The 21443-nt window shown below is 66.2% G+C and overlaps 2 protein-coding genes across 2 annotated transcripts; one reads left to right on the forward strand and one right to left on the reverse strand.

Annotated features, from left to right (window-relative positions):
- The first annotated feature begins 638 nt into the window (after nt 1-638).
- On the forward strand, nt 639-16619 carry CHLRE_09g397586v5 (uncharacterized protein). Its single transcript, XM_043065853.1, has 16 exons — nt 639-1159; nt 1357-1487; nt 1875-2370; nt 2838-3158; nt 3536-3604; nt 3876-5152; nt 5511-5594; nt 6114-7485; nt 7712-8029; nt 8322-9137; nt 9362-9761; nt 10052-10149; nt 10580-10738; nt 11312-11361; nt 11566-13110; nt 13610-16619. The coding sequence occupies exons 1-16, from the start codon at nt 1001-1003 to the stop codon at nt 13623-13625; spliced, it is 7311 nt and encodes a 2436-aa protein (XP_042921308.1). The 5' UTR covers nt 639-1000; the 3' UTR covers nt 13626-16619.
- Nucleotides 16620-16801: 182 nt separating this feature from the next.
- CHLRE_09g397623v5 (uncharacterized protein) lies at nt 16802-20788 on the reverse strand. Its single transcript, XM_043065854.1, has 7 exons — nt 20227-20788; nt 19914-19956; nt 19295-19611; nt 18944-19024; nt 18559-18628; nt 18243-18303; nt 16802-17967 (listed from the first exon to the last, which is right to left on the reverse strand). The coding sequence occupies exons 1-7, from the start codon at nt 20293-20295 to the stop codon at nt 17946-17948; spliced, it is 663 nt and encodes a 220-aa protein (XP_042921309.1). The 5' UTR covers nt 20296-20788; the 3' UTR covers nt 16802-17945.
- Between the last annotated feature and the right edge of the window lie 655 nt (nt 20789-21443).

The following is a 21443-nucleotide window of genomic DNA, read 5'->3' on the forward strand; positions in this document are numbered from 1 at the left end:
CCGTGCTGGTCGTACTTGCCCAGCGTATGCGACTCAACGCCCGCCCGCCCAACCTCCCGCCCGACCCTTCTCAGTACAGCTGCGCCGCTCCGGTACGTTATGGCCACGCACACAGCGATGCCACCTACAGCCAACAACTGAACAACACCTGCAGAACCGCACAGGTGGCAGTACTGCGTGTGCCGTGAGCACAGGAGAAGTGCCGTGCAGCACGCGCCACGGCCCACCGTACCGTGATGACTGGGTGAGCGTGCCCGGGCGTGCCACGGTGCGTGTTACCCAACGATGGCTGACGACGCCACGAGAGACACCGAATACGTGCGCAGAGGTGGATCTGGTGCCTGGCACTGCGTGAGGACACACCGTGCGATGGAGGCAGCGACAGCCCCCGCGAATGGATTGGCGCCAAGTAGACTACCGGCACCGTACCGGAGGCACAGCCTCATACACTGGGCGCTTCATCTTCGGCGAACGCAGGGCTGGCGGGGGCATGGGGCGAGTAAGCGAGTACGAGTGTCACGGAGCAATGCCCTGTCCACCATGTAGTGCAGTAATGCCTCGACGACAGCGGTTATCAGACAGACCCTTTGCCTCGTATAAAGCGCTCGCACAACCAGCGCAGCATGCAACAATTAAATCTTGTTTAATAGCCTCTAGCCGGTTTCCCATAAGAAAACCAGGACTGGCCCATGAATCGCGTTTCGCAGCGGAAGGTTGACCAAGGCTCCAATCGTGGCACTGTAGACTTGTGCTTCTCCTCTTACAGTTAAAGGGCACTGCAATCACTGCACCTAAGTATGTGCTCAGAGTCAGAGGGCGTGCTTGCTTGAACAAGGTTGGGCGCAGCCTGCTCAGCTTTCTGATTTACTTTAGCCTTGTTACGCTTACTAAGAGACACGATGTCCAGAGACTACGCACCCGTGAAGCGCAAGTGGGCTTTTTAGGGACTTCCAGCCCTTGCCGACTGCGAAAGACTCGCGACTGGAGTGGACAGCAATAAATGGCAGAAGCAGACATATGGCCCGTTATTCGCGCGGTGGAGGAGGCAAGAGAGGCAGTGCACCAGCTTGCGGAGAGCGCGGCAAAGAGCAAGGTCAACAAGCAGCGATGCTCTGAGGTTGCTGATGCGGCTCGTCAAGCATTAAACAGCCTTGATGCGGTGGGTTGTCACGGTCGGGGCCAAAGTTGGCGGCACCCAGGCGTGCAGACTCGCTTTCGCAACTGTATGAACCTTGTACTACGCATGTTGCATGCTTTGAAATGCCGTGCTGAACCTGCATTTGCCTTGGTTGGTTGGCGAAGTCAATTCTGGCAGTCGATTGACGCCAACTTGTCGTGCTTTGCCGAAACCCGCAGGCCGTGAGGCAGCGTGCTGCAGATGCGATTGCACTTATGACAGCCGCTGCGCGGCTTGCCGGAGCGGCCAGGCGCTCGTGCGCAAGCGTGCAGGAGCATGGAAACCCTGGCGCCATCGGGCGCCTTTTCCAGTGAGTGCCCAAACGTCAGCGGTGTAACCAGCTCCGTCGTGTGCACGGGCTCCTCCTCCGCCCATTTTCTATCCACACCCCAGCTCCGCTCACAGACGCTAGCTGCACGCCGGTAACGCGTCGAACTAGGGCGTACTGCAAGTGCCGCAGCCTGTGACAAGGCACGATCACCGCCAGCCGCACCCCTGCACGCCCCCGGGCAATCCCTTCCTTCGCCAGGCCGCTCCCATGCATCCCTGCACCCCTGCACCGCCCACCCCAGCGCACGCTGCAACCCTCCTCCCTCACAACCTCTCCCCACCCCTCCTCCTCCCCGCCTCCCCGCCTCCAACCCTCCTCCTCCTCCCGTGCCCTCCCCTCTCCTCCTCCCTCCCCCCGCGTCCACAGGCGCAAGACCGCGGAGCGCGCCCTAGCGGTGGAGCAGCGCGCCTACCTGGACTTCCTAGCCGACCCGCCCTGGGGCCCCGCAGCCGCGCTGCGCAACTCCGCAACCACCATCGGACCCGGCGCGGCGGCCGCAGCCGCCTCCGCCGCCGGCCGAGGCGGCGGCGGCGGAGGACACGGAGGGGGCGGCGGCGGCGGCGGCGCAGGGGCGCTGTTGTCGCAGCAGACCATGGACACGCTGGCTCTATACCACGCGGGCGGAGGCAGTGCGTCGTCGGGCGGGGCGGGGCCGGGGAACGGCAACGGCGGCGGGCACGGAGGAGGCGGTGGAGGAGGCGGCGGGGGAGGCGGTGGAGGAGGCGGTGGAGGAGGCGGTGGAGCAGGAGGGGGGCGGCTGCAGGGCGCGGGTGACAGCGCGCCGGTGCGTATGCCCACCAGCTCGCTGAACCCGCTGTGGACCAGCAACCTGGAGTCCACCCACACGCAGTCGCTGCCGCAGGTGGGCGTGGGGCGTTTGGGTGCGGTGTTGGATGTGCGGTGGTACATGTGTGGTGTGTGTGGGGTGTTGGTTGCATGTGGGGGCCGAGGCGTGTGGGGGGCGCGGTGTGTGGGCGGGTGAGAAAGGGCCGGGGCGGCGGTTGGTATGCGGGGCGGTGTGCGGCATGGTGAGGCGCCGGGAGCGGGCGGGGCTCGGCGTTTTGGGTGCAGGGTGTTTGTCACGTGTCGGGGCGGAGCGGCGGAGGGGCGGGTGCGGCCGCCGGGGCCTGCAGACCGGCAGGCCGTGTGCCGTGTCCGTGCGGGGCGTCCAGCCCGTCAGGAGAGCCGGCGGACCTGTGCATGTCTCATTGCCGCCCCCTGCTTCAACGCCACGCACGCCCACGCAAACACACACACACACACACACACGCACACACACACACACACACACACACACACACACACACACACACACACACACACACGCAGGAGCTGGGCTCAATTCCCGCCGGCTTGGCCGGCTACCCCAACATCCGTGGCGGCGGCGGAGCCGCCGCTGGCGGCGGCGGCGGTCCCACTAGCACCGACGGCGGCGGCGACGTTTCGTACGGCGGCCGCCGCGCCTCCGCCGCCGGCGACGACGCGGAGTCGGTGGCGGCGGGGGCCGGGGGCGGGCGGAGTGCGCTGGTGCCGTTCGCGCCGCGCACGGTTCGTGCCAGCGACGGCGTGCCTGTGCAGCGTGTGTGCTTCATGCGCGGCGCCGGCTGCGACACGTCGGCGGTGCAGCTGATGGTGGTGCTGCCCAAGCAGGTGGGGGCGGGGGAGGGGTACGGGTTCGTGTGGTCTTGGGGTGGGGTGGGGTGGGGTGGGGTGCACGCGTGTCTGGCACGGCCAGTGGGGAGCGAGGGGCTGCCGGGTGGGCCGGCGCTGCCCCGACACGTGTGTGTGTGTGGCCGTGTGTGGGACACGGTTGACTGCGGCAGTGACTGCTGCAAGTGACCAACATGGGGGGCTGACACGAGTGACCAACACGTGTTCCTGTCCACCCGCACACTCACATACGCACACACACACACACACACACACACACACACACACACACACACACACACAAACACAAACACGTACACACACATACACACACACACACACACACACACACACACACACGCTGTTGCACACATCAGGTGGAGGTGTACTCGGCGGCGCTGGACTCGTTCCACTCGGACACGCCGCTGGATACGGAGGAGCAGCAGGTGGGGCGGGGGAGCGGGGGGCGGGGAGGAGGAGGAGGCGGGCGGGGGGGATGGGATGTGGCAAGGACAAGGGTATCTAGGGCGCGGCCAGAGGCTTGGTAGTTGGGGCGCCATCGCTTGCACAGGCCCAGGGCGAACCGGCAGGCCCCTAAGGAGGCTGGGCTGCGGGGTCGGAAGCCCTAGGTCCAGGCCCCAGGCATCAGAGAGCCGGGTGCAGGCGCTCAACCCACCCGTTCACTCTTTCCCGTACGCCCCGCCCGTACAACGCCAGGTCACGGCGGCGGCGCTGTACGAGCCGGCCCTGGATCTGGTCACCGGACACCGCGGCGGTACAGTGCTGGTGTACGGCAGGCCCGGCGTCGCCAGCGGCAGCAGTGCCGGCGCGCAGACCGCCGCCGCCGCAGCGGCGGCGGCCGCCACGCAGGCGGGCGTGCCCTTAGTCATCCGCCTCAGCCGCCACGCGGTCACCGCGCTCCACTGCGTGCCGGGGTCGGAGTTAGAGCCGGTGGCGGCGCCTGGCGGCGCCGCCGCGGCTGCAGCCGCTGACGCGGCTGCGGCCGTGTCGCCGTACCCAATGCAGCCGGCGGCGCTGCCGCCGCCGCCGGGCCCGCCGTCGGAGGAGGTAGTGCTCTTCACGGGCGACGCCTCGGGACGGGTTATGGCAGTACGCTACAGCCGCACGCAGCCGGAGGTGCTGGCTACGGCAGTGTTCAACGCCGCCAAACGGAATCCCGCCGCCGCCGGCAGCAAGGACGGCGCCGCCGCCACCGCCGCCGCGGCGGCGGCGGCGGCCGCGTCGTCTTCCTCCGCCAGCCCCAACGCCGAAATCACCTGCCTGCTCTTCCGTGTGGGCTATCTGGTGGTCAGCACCGCCGGCGACAATCTGTTTTCGGTGCGCGTGAATGCGGCGCCGCCGCTGGCGCCGTCGGGCTCGACGGGCGCGCTGGCGAGGGCCGACTCGGCCGGCAGCGGCGCCGCCGGCCTGCGGCCCTCCGCCTCCGTCAACCTGCTGACCCCAGCCGTGTCCGCAATCCCGGGGCGCGGCGGCGGCGCCCTGCCGACACGCGGCTCGGCGGCGGGGCTGCCGCCGGCGCCGTCAACCGAGGCGCCGTCATCCGCCAGCAGCGGCGGCGGCGGCGGCGGGATCCGGAAGGGCGCGCTGCCGCTGGTGACGGCGGTGGTTGACAGCTTCTCCTTTGCGGGCTTTGGCGGCTGTACGGCGCTGGTGGCGGTTGATTGGGTGGTGCCGGGATCCGAGGCCGACGGCGGCGGCGGCGGCGGCTCCAACGCCACACCGTTTGCGAACTTCTGGACCTCCGCCACCGCCTCCGCTGGCACGGCGTCGCTGGGCGCGTGGGGCGCGGACGCGACGGCGGACGCCGCCGCGGCGGCGGTGGCGGCGGGCGGGCGCGGGCGCATGCCGCCGCCGCGGCGCGGCCCCTGGCGGCTGCTGTCCGCGCACTCCAACGGGCAGCTGCTGATGTGGGACCTGCCGGCGGGGCGCCTGCAGCTCATCTGCGCCATCGGCGAGACCGGCCCGCCCATCATGTGAGCAGCCCGGCCGGCGGTGTCGCGGTGGGGGGCTCCGCCTTGGGCGGCTCTGGGCGGCTGTTCTCGTGCGCTTGATGTGCAGAATTGACACCTCTTCCCACCGCCTGCCTGCCCCCTTGCCCCCACCGCTACCGTCTAACTACCTTGCTCATACCTGGAAGCCTACCTGCCCGCCCCGCCCCGCCTGCTCCTGCCCTCCTCCTGACCCCTGACCATTGGGACCTAAATTTGTTGGCCTCGGGCGCACCCCGCCCCCCGCCCGGCTACAACTTTACTTCTTTACAACTTCAACTTCACTACTTGTTTGACCATGGCCTGCAAACCCCTCCCTCTCCCCCCTCTCCCTCGCCTGCAGCTCCGTCAACGTGTTTCCGGACCTGGGCGCAATGATTGAGGTGCTCAGCAACGGCCACTTCCGGGTGGGGCCGCCGCCGTCCAGGTGAGGCGGGGGACGAGGGGGCCGAAAGCCGAGGGGGGCGGCGGGGTTAAAACATTCAATACTGATGGGCGGGGAGTGTAGTGCCAGCCCAAAGGAAATCAAACCAAGCCAAACTAGCGGTGCACAGGCGGGTAGGCATTCATGCGAACGCTGGGTATCAAAGAGTAGAAAGTCGGCGTCCAGGGGTACAGCGGGAAGACGGCGGGGACAAGGGGCAGGGAGGCGGGATGGGGTGGGGTGGGGGTGGTTCTCACCAACTCCTAATCAAGCCAGAGACGTGAGGACGCAGGGCATGAAGAAGCAAGGGGGAGGGATGGCGATTCCTGTACGACGGAACCGGGGCGGTATGGCGCAAGCCGGACAGGGAGGCGCTTGTCTGACCATCCCCATGGATAGACGAACACGGGAGCCGCGCCAGGACAGGAGGGGGAACCTGCCGATTTGCTCCGTCTGTGCAACTCTCCATCCCAACCCTCAAACTCCCCAAACTCCCAAACTCCCAAACTCCCGGGCGCGCAGCTCCCTGGCGCCGCCCATCAACCCTCTGGGCGGCGTGCCTGTGTGGCGGCTGCGCCAGGCCGCCGTCAAGGCGCACCGCGGCCGCATCACCGCCTCCTCCCTGCTGGGCCACAGCATCGCCACAGGCAGCAAGGCCGGCGGCGTCAAGGTCTGGTCCGCAGTAGAGCTGCGGACCAAGGCCGCGGCGCAGGGCGTGACCTTCCTGCCGCCTCCGGCGGCGGCGCCGCCGCCTCCGGCGGCGGCGGCGGCGGCGGTGCCGCCCACCTTCGGCATGGTGGGCGCCGCAGCCGGGAGCTCGACGCCCACCGCGGCGGCGGCGGCGCGGTACCCGGGCTACCCATTCAACCCGCCGCCGGCGTCGACGGCGTCGCCGGTAGGGGCGGCGGCGCCGCCGCCGTCGAGCCTGAACAACTACCCGCTCGGCGGCGGCGGCGTGGGCAGCCCTAGCAACAGCGTGGCCCTGGCCTCAGAGGACCGCTACCCATTGGGCGTTCCAGACCGCGGACCCGGCGGCGTCTCGCGGCCTAGCTCCGCCGCCGGCGGCCCGGCTTCGCCGCGGCCGCTGGCGCCGCCTGGCAGCGGCGGCGGCGCCGCCGCCGCCGACCGTTACCCCATGCAGCCGTACGGCTCGGCGGCGCTGTCGGTTGCGGCGGCGAGCGACCGCAACTCGTTCACCATGTCTGGATCCAATCTGGTCATGAACACGATGACGTCGACGGGCACGGGCGCGGCGCAGCCGTATCCCGGCAGCAGCGGCATCGGCGGCGGCATCGGCGGCGGCGGCGGCGGAATGTTCATTCCTGGTCCGGGCGCCGACATCCACGCCTCCTCTGCATCCCAATTTGCCATGCCCTTCGCGCCGCCGAGCTCCGCGCTGGCGGCGCCGCCGGCGCCGTCGGGGCAGCAGTTCTACCCGGCGGCGGCGTCCGCGGCGGCGTCGGGGGCGCCGCCGCCGATGCCGTTCGGCGCTCCAAACTCGGGCTGGGACAACCAACAGCAGCAGCAGCAGCAGCAGCAACAACAGCAGCAGTTCCAGCAGTACCCGGGCGCGGGCGTTGGGGCTGTCGGCACAGGCATGGGTATGGGCATGGGCGTGAGCATGCTGGGCGGCGGCGGCGGCACCGCCGACGAGCACCTGCTCTCCGGGACCTCCTCCCTCAGCACCACCGGTGCCGCGCCCAACACCGGCTCCATTGCCGCTACAGCCGCCGTTGCTGCTACCGCTACAGCCGCCGTGGTCACAGCTACAGCCGCTGCCGGCCCCGCCGGCGGCGCTGGCTCGCTGGCCCGCACCTCCCAGCCCGCCGTGGGCCCGCGGTCGCCGCTGCACGCGCAGCTGCAAGTGGCGATGGACGCCGCACAGGCCGCGCGGGTGAGGGGACTGGGGCCAGGGCAGCGGGCTGCGGGCTCCGGGCCGGGGTTAGGGTGCCGGGGGGCCGTGTGCTATGTGTTTGAATCGATGTGTCGCGCTTCCCGGCAGAAGAAAAAAGAATGCTGCAGCGTAATTTCAATGTTGCTATGCTCCAGGACCCCTACTACCTAGGGCCCATGGCATTCCCTGACTGCCCAGCACTACCGCCTCTCCCGCCTCTTCACAGGACCCCAGTCACCACGCCATTACCTCGCCGCCGGAGCGCGCGCCCTCGCCGCTGCCGGCCGTGTCGCCACACGCACAAGCCATGGCCGCGGCCGCAGGCGCCGCCGCCGGCGCCGCGGCGGCGGCGGCCGCCACCGCCGCGCCCGCCCCCCTCCCGTCGCCGACAGCGATGGCCAACACGGCGACGGCCGCAGCAGTGGCGCGCCCGGCGTCGCCCGCGCCGCCGCAGGCGGCGGTGGCGGCAGCAGCCGCCACGGCGACGGTGGCAGTAGCGGCGGCTGCGCCGCCGCCTGCCATGATGCGGTCTGCGACGATGCAGGTGCGGTGCTGTATGCATGAGGATTATGCCTGAGGATTATGCACGTGCATTCGGATTATGCACGTGATTGCACGCGGCAGGTGTCCCATGCTGCCGCATCCCTTTCCACACCCGCTCTGCACCCACCCACCCACCCACCCACCCACCCACCCACCCACCCACCGCATCCCCACCCACACCCACGGTCATCGGTAATGACGCGCCTGCGGCTGTACCATTGTGCCTGGCTGCGACTCCGCTTCTACTACAACATACACATGAATGAAATCTACCCGCCCACACCTGCTCGCAGAAGACCTACGCCTCCGCCCTGGAGGGCGAGCTGGCGCACGCGCTGGGCTGCGGCGGCAAGGCGCCGCCGGCGCCCACCGAGGAGGAGCAGCAGCGCGAGCGCAGCGCCAACCTGCCTGTGGTCATGCCGGCAGGGCTGACGGCGGCGGAGGCGGCCGAGGCGGCGGAGGCGGCGCGCGCCGACCCCAAGGCCCGCTGGGGCAACGCCGGCCTGGCCGTGATGCAGGGCATCCGGGGCAGCCGCGCAAAACTGCTGGGCGCGGGAAGGGCAGCCGCGGCAGAGGAGCCGTCGGCAGTTGGTGGTGGTGGTGGCGGCGGCGGCGGCGGCGGTGACATGAGGTCGCCGTCGCCGCTGTCGTCCATGGGCGTGTCCATGCCGCCGCCGCCGCCGCCGCCAGTGGCGGCGGTGGGCGCGGCCGCTGCCGCGGCGGCGTCGCCGTTCGGTGGCGGCGGCGGCGGTGGCGGCGGCGGCGGCGGCGCGCATTCGTACCCCAGCCTGCCCGACGGCTACATGATCAGCAGTGACGGCGCCGGCGGCGCAGCCGCCGCCAAGGCCGCCGCCGTGGCGGCGGCGGCGGCGGCGCAGTGGCAAACTCCGGGCTCCACGCCGTCGGGGCTGCCGGCGGCGCAGGGGCCGGCGCAGATGGTGCCATTCAGCAACATCACGTCGCTGTCTTCAGACCCCACCGCTGGCGGCGGCGGTGGCGGCGGCGGCTACAGCGCGGCGGCGGTGGCCTTCCACCAGCTGCACCACCACCCGCAGCACCAACCGCATCAGCACTACGGCCCGCAACCGTCGTACGACGCCGCGCCGCAGGTGGGTGGGGCTGGGGGCATGGGTTGGGGTTGGGGTTGGGACTGGGACTGTGGGATGGGGGGCTGGAGGGGCTGGGGTATGGGATTAAGACTGGGGGGCCATTTGAGTGACTGGTCCCGTCTGTTGTGGAAGTGCAAGAGGCAATGCCACTGCTACTGCCAGTGCCCCCTCTTCCTTACCCGTGCCGCCGCCCCTGCCCCCTCCTCGGCCGCCGCCACCGCCAGACCATGACCTACCCGCCTCCCGCCGCCGGCGGCCCCTCCACCAGCAACGACGGCTACGGCGGCGGCGGTGGCATGTCGTACGGCCACATGGGGTCGATGCCGCACATGGGATCCATGCAGCACATGGGATCCATGGCGTCCATGGGATCCATGGGCCACGTGAACCCGCTGCAGCCGCCCGTGCAGAACATGGGATCCATGCAGCACATGGGATCCATGCAGCGCGGCTCCATGCACAGCGGCAGCGGCGCTGGATCCGAGATGCACGTGCCGGGGCCCGGCATGGGCAGCGGTCCGTACGGCAGGCGCATGTCCATGGTGGCCAGCGAGTACGACAACCTGTCGCGCCGTACTTCGACGTCGGGGCACGTGGACATGGGCGGGCCCATGAGCGGGGAAGGTGCGTGGCGTGTGTGTTTTGGGTTTGGGGGGAGCCGTGGGGAGGCGGGCCCGGGCCAGGTTTCGGGAGGGCCAGGTTTGCAGGCTCCGGGAGGCGAGGGGCCGGCGTGAGGTGCACCTGGGGAGACACCTGCCGGGTTGCACGATGGGCCTCTCACGCCTCATCGATTGCTTTCCTCGCCCCCGGCACCTATTTCGTTGGGCTCGGGCACATCCCCCCCTGGCTATGCCTACACTTTTTAATTTATCATGAATCTAACCCCCTCCTCCCCGCCTGCCCGCTCGCTGCAGCCGACGGCATGGTGCCGCCGCCTCCCGTGCTGCCGCCGCCAGCGCCCGACCCGAACGCCATGCCGGCCCAGCACCAGGCGGTCAACCCCCTGCTGCAGGTGGGGACGTGCGTGTGTGTGTTAAACACAAAACAAACGGAACAAAGCCGCCAAACACGCGTGCGCAATGTGTGTGTGTGTGTGTGTATATGTTGGGGGTGTAAGGAGGTCCCGGGGATTCACGGCTCTGGCTGCGGGGCGGGGTAGGAATCTCGTGGGGCGGGGTTCGGGACATTGGCGGAGCAGGGCGAGGGGCGCGAAGGCAACAGGGCTTAGACAGGTAGAGGTCAGACAGGCGCGGCAAGTTGAGCGCAGAGGCACGGCGCACGCAGCCGGGGGAGCTCCACGCCACCGATGCTGTGCCCGTGGGCCCCTATGCCCCTGTGTGCAGTGCCAACTGCCAACCCCCCACGCCTACCTTGCCTATACACACACACACACACACAATCACGTACACACACACACACACATTCATCCTCCCCCCCGGCAGAACTGCTTCATCCGGCCTGACGACCTGCGGCTGATCGACTGCGTGGGCGCGGGCGCGGAGGGCACTGTGTGGCGCGGCCGCTGGCACCACATCGACGTGGCGGTCAAGGAGATGCACACCGACAGCGCCAGCTACGACAAGCTGGTGTCCATCGCCAAGGTGCGGGCGTGTAGGGCGTGTGTGTGTGTGCGTGTGCGTTGGATATGTCGGGGTATTGTGTGTGTGGCGGGAGGCGGGTTTCGTACCAACACAGCACCAACAAACAAATTCTCATAACCTCACCCCAACACCCCACACCTCCCGTCCCAACACCACCCCACTCCCACCTCCCACCTCCCACCTCCGTCCTCCGTCCTCCGTCCTCCGTCCTCCGTACGACCTCAAACGGAGTCTCAGCAAGAACAACTTCGTTTTACAGTGATGGCGGTCTGTCGGACTGCTTTCAGAAATTCTTGCAATGCATGGGCAGCTTCTGAATGCCTGCTACCCTTTGGAATTAACATAGACACACGGAGGTTTCAACCCCTACGTCACCAGCAGCGCCTCTCGCTTCCAGACCTATTCCAAGCGACATAAACCAAACAGGTAGAGGCGCCAGTTGCAAACGAGAATACTGGGAGGCGATAGGCCGATAGCCGTCCGTAAACGGCGAAGGGTGTCACAATGTGAGCCCTGCGCACGCCGTCATGCACCCTGCCTCCTCCTCCTGTCTCCTCCTTCCTCCTCCCTCAGGCCTACAAGACCCTTATGAAGGATTGCTGGGCGGCAGACCCCGCGGCCAGGTGCGGGCGGGCGGGGCGGGGAGAGGAGCGTGCACGGCATTCCCACTTCCAACTGGGGGGCTTGCAGGCGCAGGTACTAGGCACTAGCTACCGTGTTCTTGGGCCCACACAATTGCCACTCCATGAGGGCGCGCCGCCGGCTCCTTGGGACCCAGGCGCGACTCTCCTCCTCTTATCGAACCCACGCGCCCCAACACCACACAGGCCCGCCTTCCACAAAATCGCGGAGCGGCTGATGGCGCTCATCCGCTGGCAGCGCACGCTCAGCCAGGTGCGGCGCAGCGTCCTTGGCGCCAACAAGTTCAAGGCCGTGGGCTCGCGGCGCCGCGAGGACACCTCGGCGGCGGCGGCGGCGGGCTCGGGCGCCAGCACGCCGCGCGGCCGGGCGGCGGCGGATGACGACGAGGACGATGAGGACCCGTTGGCGGAGCTGCGGCGGCAGCGCGCCGCGGAGGAGGCGGCGGCGGCCGCCGCCGCCGCCGCCGCTGCCACGGCGGCAGCGAATGCCACGCCGACGCTGGCGGCGGCGGTGGCGGTCGGGAACGCCGCCGGCGACACGACACCAACGCTGGGCACGCCGACGGCGTCGGCTACTGCCGCTGCTGCTGCCGCCGCGGCGGCGGCGGCGGCGGTGCGCCTGCCCATGCCGCCGGCGAGTGGCGGCGGCGCGGAGAACGGCGGCTCCACTCCGGTGCTGCTCAGGGACTCGGCGCCAGACGATGCGTCGCCAGCGGTGCGGGTCGATCTGACGGCAGCGGCGACGCGCGCCGCCGACGCCGCCGGTGCCAGCGCGGGATCGGACGGCGGCCCTGTGAGCGAGGCCCCTAGCCTCAACCCGAAGGCGGGGCTGGGGCTGGCGGCGCGGCGTGACGATGGTGCTGGCGGCGCCGGCACCAACAGCAGCGGCGGCGGCGCGCCGGCGCTGTTTGGCGGCGTGCCGCTGACGGCGGCGGCGGTGGCGGCGAGGGCGCAACAGCAGCAGCAGCAGCTACAGCCGCAGGGGCCAATGCTGGAGTCGGCGCCGACTCTCAGTTCAACTGCGTCGCGGCCGCTGACGGTCCCGCCGATCAGCACCACGGCCTCCGGCGCCTCCGCCGCCTCTAGCGCCGCCCCTGGCGGCGCCGGGCCGCCGCAGCCGACGCCGGCCGTGGCGGCGGCAGCGGCGGCGGCCACGGCCGCGACGGCGGCGGCCACGGCGGCGGCACTGGGCCAACAGGGCGACGGCTTTGGAATGCTGAGCCCCTTCAATGCGATTGACCTGTCAGACGACGACGAAGACGCGTCGCAGGTGCGGCTGCCGCCGCCGCCGGCGGCACCAGCCGCCGCGCCGGTGGCGGCGGCGGCGGCGCCAGCAGGGAAGCCGGACCCGTTCGCACTCAACAGCCCGTTCAACGCATTTGGCAACCTCGACGATTCGGATGATGAGGCACCGCCGCCGCCGCCACCAAAGGTCAAGCCGATGCCAGCCGCCGCTGCGGCCCCTGCCACCGCCGCCGCCGCGCCGGCGCGGGCGGTGGCGGCGGAGCCGCCTCTGCTGCAAAGCGTCAAGCCGCCGCCGCCGGTCCGGCCAGAGGTGGCAATCCCGAAGGGAGCCGCGGGCATTGCAGTGGACCCGGCGGCGGCGGTGGCCGCCGCCGGCGCGGCAGCCGCCGCCGGCGCGGCAGCCGCCGCCGCGCGCGCCGCCACTGCCGCCGCCGCCGCGCCGGCGCTGGGCGCGGTCGGGGCGGACCCGTTCTCCATGCTCTCTCCGTTCGGAGGCCTGAACCTCGACGACGACGACGATTGATGATGATGCAGTACACGCTTTTGCATGGCACGGTGGTTGGTGTGTGTGAGATTCTCGTTTCCAGCATGCCGTGTACCTCGCGCGGCGTGGCGGGGATAAACGTACGGGCCTGCACGGCTTCCCGCGTGTTCCGTTTCTGGAATGGACCCGCTGGCGTTGGGGGGTATCAGCACCGAGCGGCACGGTGTGTCACTACCGGTAGCTCAGCAGCGGGACCCGCATGCCGTGAGAGGCGAAGGGACCTGCGAGACCGCCGGACGCCTGGTGGTGGTGGTGCAGGCGTCACCGGCGGCGCGGCAGATGGTGCCGCACACATGCCATGCGCGCGCGACGCAGCCAGGAGTTTTACCCCACCGGTTTGGGCGGTGCACGGCGTGTATATGCGAAAGCTACCCATAGCTTCATCCGCCTGACACAGCTCTTTTTTGTTTTATTTTCCCACTATGCCGCATAAGGCCGTAGCTCTTCAGATGCATGATTGTGATGGCGCGTGGTCGCCGGGTTGCTTGCTTGCCGCACAAGTCAGAGTGTGCTGCAGTCAACAGCACAGCGAGCGGGAGGTCCGCGACTGCATGTGTGTCTCGCTGCATCGGCACCTTCTTGCTTTTGGATTGCCAAAGAGCAATGCGTGTGTGTGTGTGTGTGTGTGTGTGTGTGTGTGTGTGTGTGTGTGTGTGTGTGTGTGTGTGTGTGTGTGTGTGTGTGTGTGTGTGTGTGTGTGTGTGTGTGTGTGTGTGTGTGTGTGTGTGATTGTGTGTGTATTGTATATGTCGTGCTGGTCGTGCGTGCTTGGTGCTCACCTGGTGGTGGCGGCTGGATGTGGCGGCGAGTTGTTGGAGCTCCGACGGGCGTTGCTGAGATTGGTGCGGAAGGCAGAGGTGAGGTGGTCGGGTCCCGTCGGGTCAGGGCGCCAAGGCGGCTGAGGGATTTGCGGGACTGCTTGTGCACTTGGCCAGGGGTTTCGGCAGGGCAGGTGCAATGGCGCATATGCAGACCACCTCTGCTCAAGGTCTGATGCCCTTGCAACAAGGGACACGCGAACATGTTTCCGTGTGTGTTTCGCGTGTGTGATGCTGTGCTGGTCGTTTGGCTGCTGGTCCCCTTGTGCGGGTCCGCGGCAGCAAGCACTCATGCAAACGGATGTGAGAATCAGCGAGAGACAGACGCTTGGTCGACGAAGGACATGCTGCTCTGCTGTGCGTAGGTGTGCCGGGGCCGGCGCGGCAGTCGCAAGTGCACTGCTTTCTGTTTTTGATGCTGCGAGTCTCTTATACAAACCACGTTACTGTGGGTGTCAGGCCAGTCGACCCTGTGCAGTCAGAACGGAGCGGCGGGCGTTCTCTCAACAACATCAGCAGAGCACTTCGACCTGCATTGAAGCCATTTAATGGCCCCGCGGAACGCGGTGCCCCGCGATGAGAGAGAGAGATGCTGTACGGCTGGATAGCCCCGCACAAAGTGGTGCGCGTCAATGGAATGGGTATTGTTTTGCGGCGGCACGCTCGGGGCTATATGTGTTGTGATGAGGGATGAAGGATGATGTGTTACCGGCAAGGCCGGTGTGTGCACCGTGATGGCAAGGGCATTGCGCGGCATGGCGGGTTGGGTTCCTCTGCACGTTCGAGTGCTGTTGCTGTGGCTGGCGGCCAGCCGGCCGCGGCCGGCGAGGTGTGGCGGATGCGACACAACCGTAATGCCGTACTATTGGCTCTACTAATGCCGTACTGGGTGTGTCCCTGTCCTTGTTTAGGAAGCTGTGTTTGGAGCTATCGGAGACAATGGAGCATGCGGTGTCAGGAAATGCCTTGGGCGGGCAGATGCATCGTCGTAGGGGGCGGAGGGGTCCCCCAGCGGATGCGGCGGCGACCGGCGCTGCTGGCTTGTATGGACGTGGGGTGGCGCTGTGGGCGGCTGCGTGACGTCTCACCGCAGCGCGACACATCCACAAATAAGAGGCCGGTGTCGTCTGGGGCCGACGGTGATTGCAGCAACTGCCAGGCGGTAATGACATGGCTAACGGAAGGAACGCATATCATGCTCGCAAAACAGAAATAAATTGTCTAATGTTTGCAGCAATTTCAAGCGATGGCTCGATGGTGTGTTGCGGTGGTAAAGCGATGGTCACAGGCGCATTTCGAGGGCTCTGGCGCGGGCTGCTTGTTTATTGGAATATGATGAAGTCTGTCGGCGCCACGGGACGTGTGTTTTGGCGCATACGTGTGACCGACGTCTACTTTAGTCCTGGTCCCCTTAGCTTCTCGTCCATTAAAACCCTAGACCTCCCATCAGACGCTGTTGAATAATGGTGGGTGAGGGTTGCGCCAGGGCACGGCAGCTTGTTGCCTTGCTGGGAGACGCCCCGGTGCCTTGTGCCATAGATTACCCATGAGCGGGTTTGGCCGTACTGTGTATGCGTGTCGGCGTGCACTAGGGAGGTGAACACGTGTGTGTGTGTGGGTGGGTGTTTGGATCTTGAAACAGGTGGGGGAGCTCGCTGCTGGTCTGGGTAAATGGGGGTTTCGTCCGCGCCTGGGGATAAAAGGAGGACGCGGCAGACGCAGGCGTGGTTGGGGTCACGAGCGCCGCTTCAGGCCACGCATGTGCGAGAAAGACAATGCCTAAGTGATGGTGATGCGCGAGGTGGTACGGACAAGCACGCTAGAGTGTTTGTGTGTGGGGGGCCCACGCGGCATGTTGTGGCCTGTGGGGAGTGGGGCGCGATGACGTTTGGTCAGGGGTCCAGCTGGCTTGCAACTGGAGGCTTGGGGCGGTTGTAGGAATAGGACAACCTACAAACCGCTACCGCTGGTACTATAGTCAACTAGGTAGCGGCGGGCGGCGTGGGGCCGGTGCTGATCCGGCAGGGGCCCTCCTGCCACCAGTTGTGGGCACGATGAGGGCGCTCAATTCCCAGCACCGCCCTCTTGATGTCATCGCCGTGCCTTGCGTGCAAAGGAAAGTGCCTTGCGTGCAAAGGAAAGTGCATGCCCGCCGATCTGCGGGGGCGAACTGCTGGCACGGGTGGGTGGGATGGATGGGGCAAGCAAGCAACAAGGGGTGCGGGCCTGCGGGCGCGGGTGGCGGTTGTGTGGGTACACGTGCATGGCTGGGTGGGATTGGGTGCGCGATATGGTCGTGAGCTGGGAAGCAGTGCGGTGGGATTGCTGAGGGCCTTGCGGTTGTGAACTTGTGAAGGGGCGTGAACACGTCAGCTTGCTGGGTGTTGGAGGCTGAGCTGGCTCATGCTGTGGGCTGAGCTAAGTCGTGCGTGTTTGTGCGCTGGGAAGGCAGCACAAGGAGTCAAGAACCCTGATGCGAGTGATGCCCCTTCTTGTAACTGCTCTCGCATGCAAATTGCACAAGAACGCAAAGCGGCCGGATTGGGTTTGACACACAGTTCGAGCACTTAGCAGCACTTAGGAGGCCTCCTGAGGAGGGTGGCCAGAATGTATCGTTGTAACGAGTTGTTGTGTGCACCGCACACACGCGCCAGCGACTTTGCTGAGCCACCAGAGTGCTGAGTGCTGAGGGTCGTGGGGTCCAGGTGCTCCAGGCAGGGCTAGCTGTCACGGCCATGGACACAACATCCATGTGCGGAGAAATTCCAACAGATGAACAGAGCATACGTAGATGGAGTTAAGCTTGGCAGCCTAGCCTGTGTGAAAGGGTTACACAGTTGCCGGACTGCGGCGAGAGATCGTCACAAAGCCCCCGCGATCCTCACCACGGGTCCACAGGACCCGTATCCTCTCTCTTGCCACAAGCCCAACCAGTGCGCAGCATTGGACTCCCGCCAGCGCGGCAACAGACAACAAATTCCCTCGTGCTGTGCACAGCCGCCCCATTCCACAGGCCGTCCTCGCAAACACCCGGCCGCGTCCGGCCGCAAAACTGCCGCAAATGCAGCCGCCTTCACCCACACGCTGGCCCTGCTATCTCTCAAGCCTGGGCGCAATGTCTGCGCAACACATGCCTGCAACCAAGCACCTGCCCTGTACCCGCTGGCTTTGCAGCCGGCGGCACAGCGTGCGATACCGGTAGCAAGCACCCCAAACACACACACACAAAACACCGTCGCTTTGCTGCATCGCATACACTGTCTTTGCGCAACGTTTTCCTTGTGCTCTTTAACACACACACAAAAGACGCGCGTTGCGCGTATCAAGCAGCACCATTTCGCGCGCACGCATCAATAAACAAAAGGGAAGGATATGTATGGGTTTAGATAGGGGTTAGATAGGGCAGCCGCGGCAAGCCTAGTCAGCGCTGTATGTGTGTGGGAAGACGCTACGACGGCAAGAAACCCGGAGGCCCAAGCCCGGGACGCGCCAACCCAACCGCCACGGCTCCGCTATCTGCACATCTGTACAGGCGTTAAGTGCGCGCCCCAACAATTCTTGCGTCAATGCTCACAGGGCAGGGCGCTACAGCACGCGCATGCACACGCACGCACACAGCCGAGCTCCTTAAAGCTCCTCTCACACAAAGTGCGTCAGGGCTGTGCCTCGGATACCCACCGAAATGATTTGGCTCATCCCGTCAAGGAGGGTCACTCGGTTCGCGGCGGGGTCAAATCAATCTCAAAATCACGTCCTTCTCTCAAACTCACGAGTGGAGCGCATCAAAGCACAAACACAACGACGTTCAGACTTGACTGGCTTATGTCAATGCCGAGTACGGTATGTATCGCGGCCGCGCCACGAAGCGACGGGCCGCCCCGGCGCTGGCAGCGGCCGTAATGTGTTACGAGTCAGTCGCCGCGTCGGTCAATGGGGCATTACTTGGTTGTTGTCCCTCCTTACGCCCAGATGATCTTGCAACTGTGAGCGGAGAAGATGAGACGTGAGTTTCAGCGGCTGAGTCAAAGCGGCGCAGCCTATGCAAGCTGTCAGGAGTCGGCTTACACCCTAGCTGTACCACAGTGCCAGAAACCCCACAATGCCCCGGACAAGGGACTCCAGTCGCCTGCTGCGGTGTCCGGGTGCACTCACATCCACACGCCACGACCCACACCCCACGCTCCATGACCCACACCCCGACCCTCCTGCAACCACGACCTGCTCCCAGCCGCCCGCCCCCGCTCTCCCCCACTCACGCCTGGAGGGCGTCGAAACCAGAGCGGAAGCTGCCGGTGCCCTTCATGAGGTAGCAGTAGCCTGTGCGGGCACAAGCAGTTGCGGAAGGTTGTGTGCGGGGGTATTTGCTTATGAGTACCGTATGTGTGTACGTGTGTGCTTGACGACAGGGGAGCGGATTGGGGTGTCGGCTACGTCCGGGAGATGAGGCAGTTTTAAAACCTTCGACGTGACGTGCGCGCAGCCCATTTCCCCTTGAGCGGGAGAGCCCATGTTTTGTCCAACGTCACCAACAACCAACGGCTGCGACCCCGGCTCCCCCCCCCCCCCACCCACCGTCCTTCTTGTAGTACCAGCCCTTGCACACGGCACCGCGGGCGAGGCACAGCTTCTCGCACTCGGGGACCTGGCAGGAGGAGGCGGGTGGGTAGGGTGGGGGGGAAGGGCAAGCAGGAAAGGAGGCAGGGCGTTATTTCGCTGGGGTTTGGCGCCAGGCGGCTCTTCACTTGCAGGCCGCTGCGCACGCGCACGTGGCTGTGTGTTGTGTGCTGCCCTCGAGGAAGTAAGGGCCCGCTGCGCCTGGCTGCCTGCCTGACGCCCTTGCTGCCTGCCCGCTCTGCCCCTGCCCCTTCTGCCCCCTCTCCTGCTTCCTCTCCTGGCCCCTGGTTCGGTTTGGTTTGGGCTGGTATGCAAGCCCCATCCCCGTCATTTGCCCCCTCACCTGCGCCTCGTGCGGCATGGCGCTGGTCACCTCCATGTGCACCTTGTCCAGGTAGGGGGCCTTGATGGAGTAGCCCGGGCCCTGTGTGTGTGTATGGGTATGTGTATTATGGAGGGGGGAACGGAGGGGCTTTGAATGTGAGTGAGAGATACCGTAGATTGGGTAAATTGAATGAGTGAGTGACGGGAAGGCGTTGGAGAAGGGGTTGCTTGGCAGCTGGCGTGGAGGGCCCGTGCCATTGGCGGGGAGATGGCAGGCAGGCAGAACAAAGGACAGCTGGTGAAAGCGAGGGGACACGGGTCGATGCCGTGGATCGGGCGACAAGAAAGAAACAAAGCTGCGCAAACATACCTTGCAGGTGGAGGTGTGCTCCGCGGCGGGGGCGGGGGTGGGGGCAGGGGTGGGAGCGGGGGTGGGCTTGGGCGACTTGTTCTTGGGAGACTTGTTGCGGGGGGACTTGCCCTTGGGGCCGGGCGAGGGGGCGCGGGCACCACCCTGGGCGCCGGGACGGGGCGAGGGCGTGGCGGTGGGGGTGGCGCCGCCGTAGGCTCCGTAAGCAGGGGCAGGGGAGGAGATGGGTCCGACGTCGACGGTGGGGAGCACGGCATCAGGGCTGGGGGTGGCGGGCGTGGGTTTGCTGGAGGGAGTGAACTCGCCAGAGGCGTCCACTGTGATGGGTGGCATGAGGAAGCGGCGAGGAGAAACGGGAGTGAGTTGTGGGGTTCTTTGCGGGGGCAGCGGCGACCAAGTCAGCACCAACCGCCGGTATGGGCACGGGAAAGTAATACCTGCTCTTTATCAGGGGCCCAACTCAGCAACGCCTAATAGTCTTTGACATTTGATCATTGTCTTTACAGCGCGACACGGCGCGACTAAATTGCTAACATTAGGAATCTCGACACGCCATGTGGTTTTCTGTGGTTGCCCACGCGACCACCACAGACATAATATCCAGGGTCACACATCTCACCTCCTAGGCCGCCTGGAATGTCACCCTTGCGCGTCTCCACATCCTGCGCGCGCGGAGCGGCGAGCAATTAGCAGTCGTTGACATCATGACACGCCTGCCGCTAACCGCAGTCGCGACGTGCAGACCCACAACCCAGTTGTTATGTATCTATGCTCGACATTTATATCAGCTGCATAGCGCGCGTCGACAGCGCTTGCGCGCCGCACTGGCTCGGTCGGCGGAGCGTGCCAGCGCAGCGCTTGCGGCCGATGAAGTACTCGGCGTCGAGGGGAGACGCGCATGCTGACATTCGGCGACTGTAAAGATTACCAACCTGTGCAGATGCAATCGCCGCGCCCGCGAGCGCGGCCACGAAGAGGAGGGCGAGGGACCGCCGTGCCATGATGGTTCACTTGCAAGTGCTGCTGGCAAAGGCCGCGCACAGACAAGAGGCAACAAGACGGGCTGGTAGTGTAAGAATATGCAGAGGCCTGCAGTAATAAGCATTCACGCACTGGGCGCCGACTTATCAAGGGGCGCGCCGGGGCGATGAACGGCCATCCCGCTGTCGGAGATCGGTGTAACCGCGCTCCCGTAGTAACGCGGCGCTTACAGACGAAACAAGTGACAAAACCCAAATACGCTTCTGCGTCACAAACATTGGGCGTGTTCGCACTAGACGCGGAACAAAAGTGCGTCGGGAGCATCGAGGGCGAAGCCACGCGTTGCTCACTAGAGTCGCCAGTAAAGCAGCTGGTATGAGTATATCATGTAGATTGATTCATTCGGCTTGGCTCTTTGCCCGTTTGGGCAGCGTATTGGGGCCTGGACCACATCCTACTTTGCGGGATGTTCTTGACAACCCCGACCCACAATACAGAGCGGGCTTGTTTCCAAACAATACTCACTGGTTGTGCCCGGCAATATGGAATACTGCAAAAAGGCGCATGCCCCGTGACAGGCGGCGAGGCCCTGCATGGCCGCGTGGGCAAGCGCAGGCGCGACGGGTACGCATACACTCGCATACTGTGGGCAACTCCGCCGGCTGTACAGTGTCGAGCGAGGAGCGAGATGGTCAACGCATGTTACGCATCTGAGGAGCCCCCGGTGTCTGCCACGATCCGGTGTCAGTTTGGATCCCCCACACACTTTCTGGTCTTCAGTCGGGCGGTCGGGGCTCCCTTGTAAAGCTACCAGATGTCCATGTCCGACCCACGCAGGGTTCCCCAGGGTGTCCCTGCCGGGGTTCCCAAGAGCTTACTCGAGGGGTCCGTAGCCGCGTGCATCATGCCCATCATTACCCTCCCACCCGCTTGCCGACCCCAAGGACCGATAGCAGCAGGCGTGTGCCGTGCACTTGCAGATTTGGAGACGTCCGCCGCAAATGCATGCCCGCCGTGCCGTAGCCCCGACATAGCTGACACCCCGGGGATCGGTTTGTACGGACACTGCCCGCCATGTGTCCAGCCGCGTCCCGCTGTTAGGAGGAAAGTGGCGGTTAGAGAGACTTGTGTGCACATGCACAAGCACAGCCCGGCACAGCTGGCGCCA

This window comes from Chlamydomonas reinhardtii, chromosome 9, assembly GCF_000002595.2.
Source record: "Chlamydomonas reinhardtii strain CC-503 cw92 mt+ chromosome 9, whole genome shotgun sequence".
Lineage (NCBI taxonomy): Eukaryota > Viridiplantae > Chlorophyta > Chlorophyceae > Chlamydomonadales > Chlamydomonadaceae > Chlamydomonas > Chlamydomonas reinhardtii.

Coding starts and splice junctions, on each gene's coding strand:
- CHLRE_09g397586v5 (XM_043065853.1), top strand. CDS start 1,001: ATGGCAGAAGCAGACATATGGCCCGTTATTCGCGCGGTGGAGGAGGCA. Junction 3,159..3,535: donor TGGTGGTGCTGCCCAAGCAG/GTGGGGGCGGGG, acceptor TGCACACATCAG/GTGGAGGTGTACTCGGCGGC. Junction 9,762..10,051: donor CGGGCCCATGAGCGGGGAAG/GTGCGTGGCGTG, acceptor CGCTCGCTGCAG/CCGACGGCATGGTGCCGCCG.
- CHLRE_09g397623v5 (XM_043065854.1), bottom strand. CDS start 20,295: ATGGCACGGCGGTCCCTCGCCCTCCTCTTCGTGGCCGCGCTCGCGGGC. Junction 19,025..19,294: donor AGCACACCTCCACCTGCAAG/GTATGTTTGCGC, acceptor ACACACACACAG/GGCCCGGGCTACTCCATCAA. Junction 18,304..18,558: donor CTGGTACTACAAGAAGGACG/GTGGGTGGGGGG, acceptor GTGCCCGCACAG/GCTACTGCTACCTCATGAAG.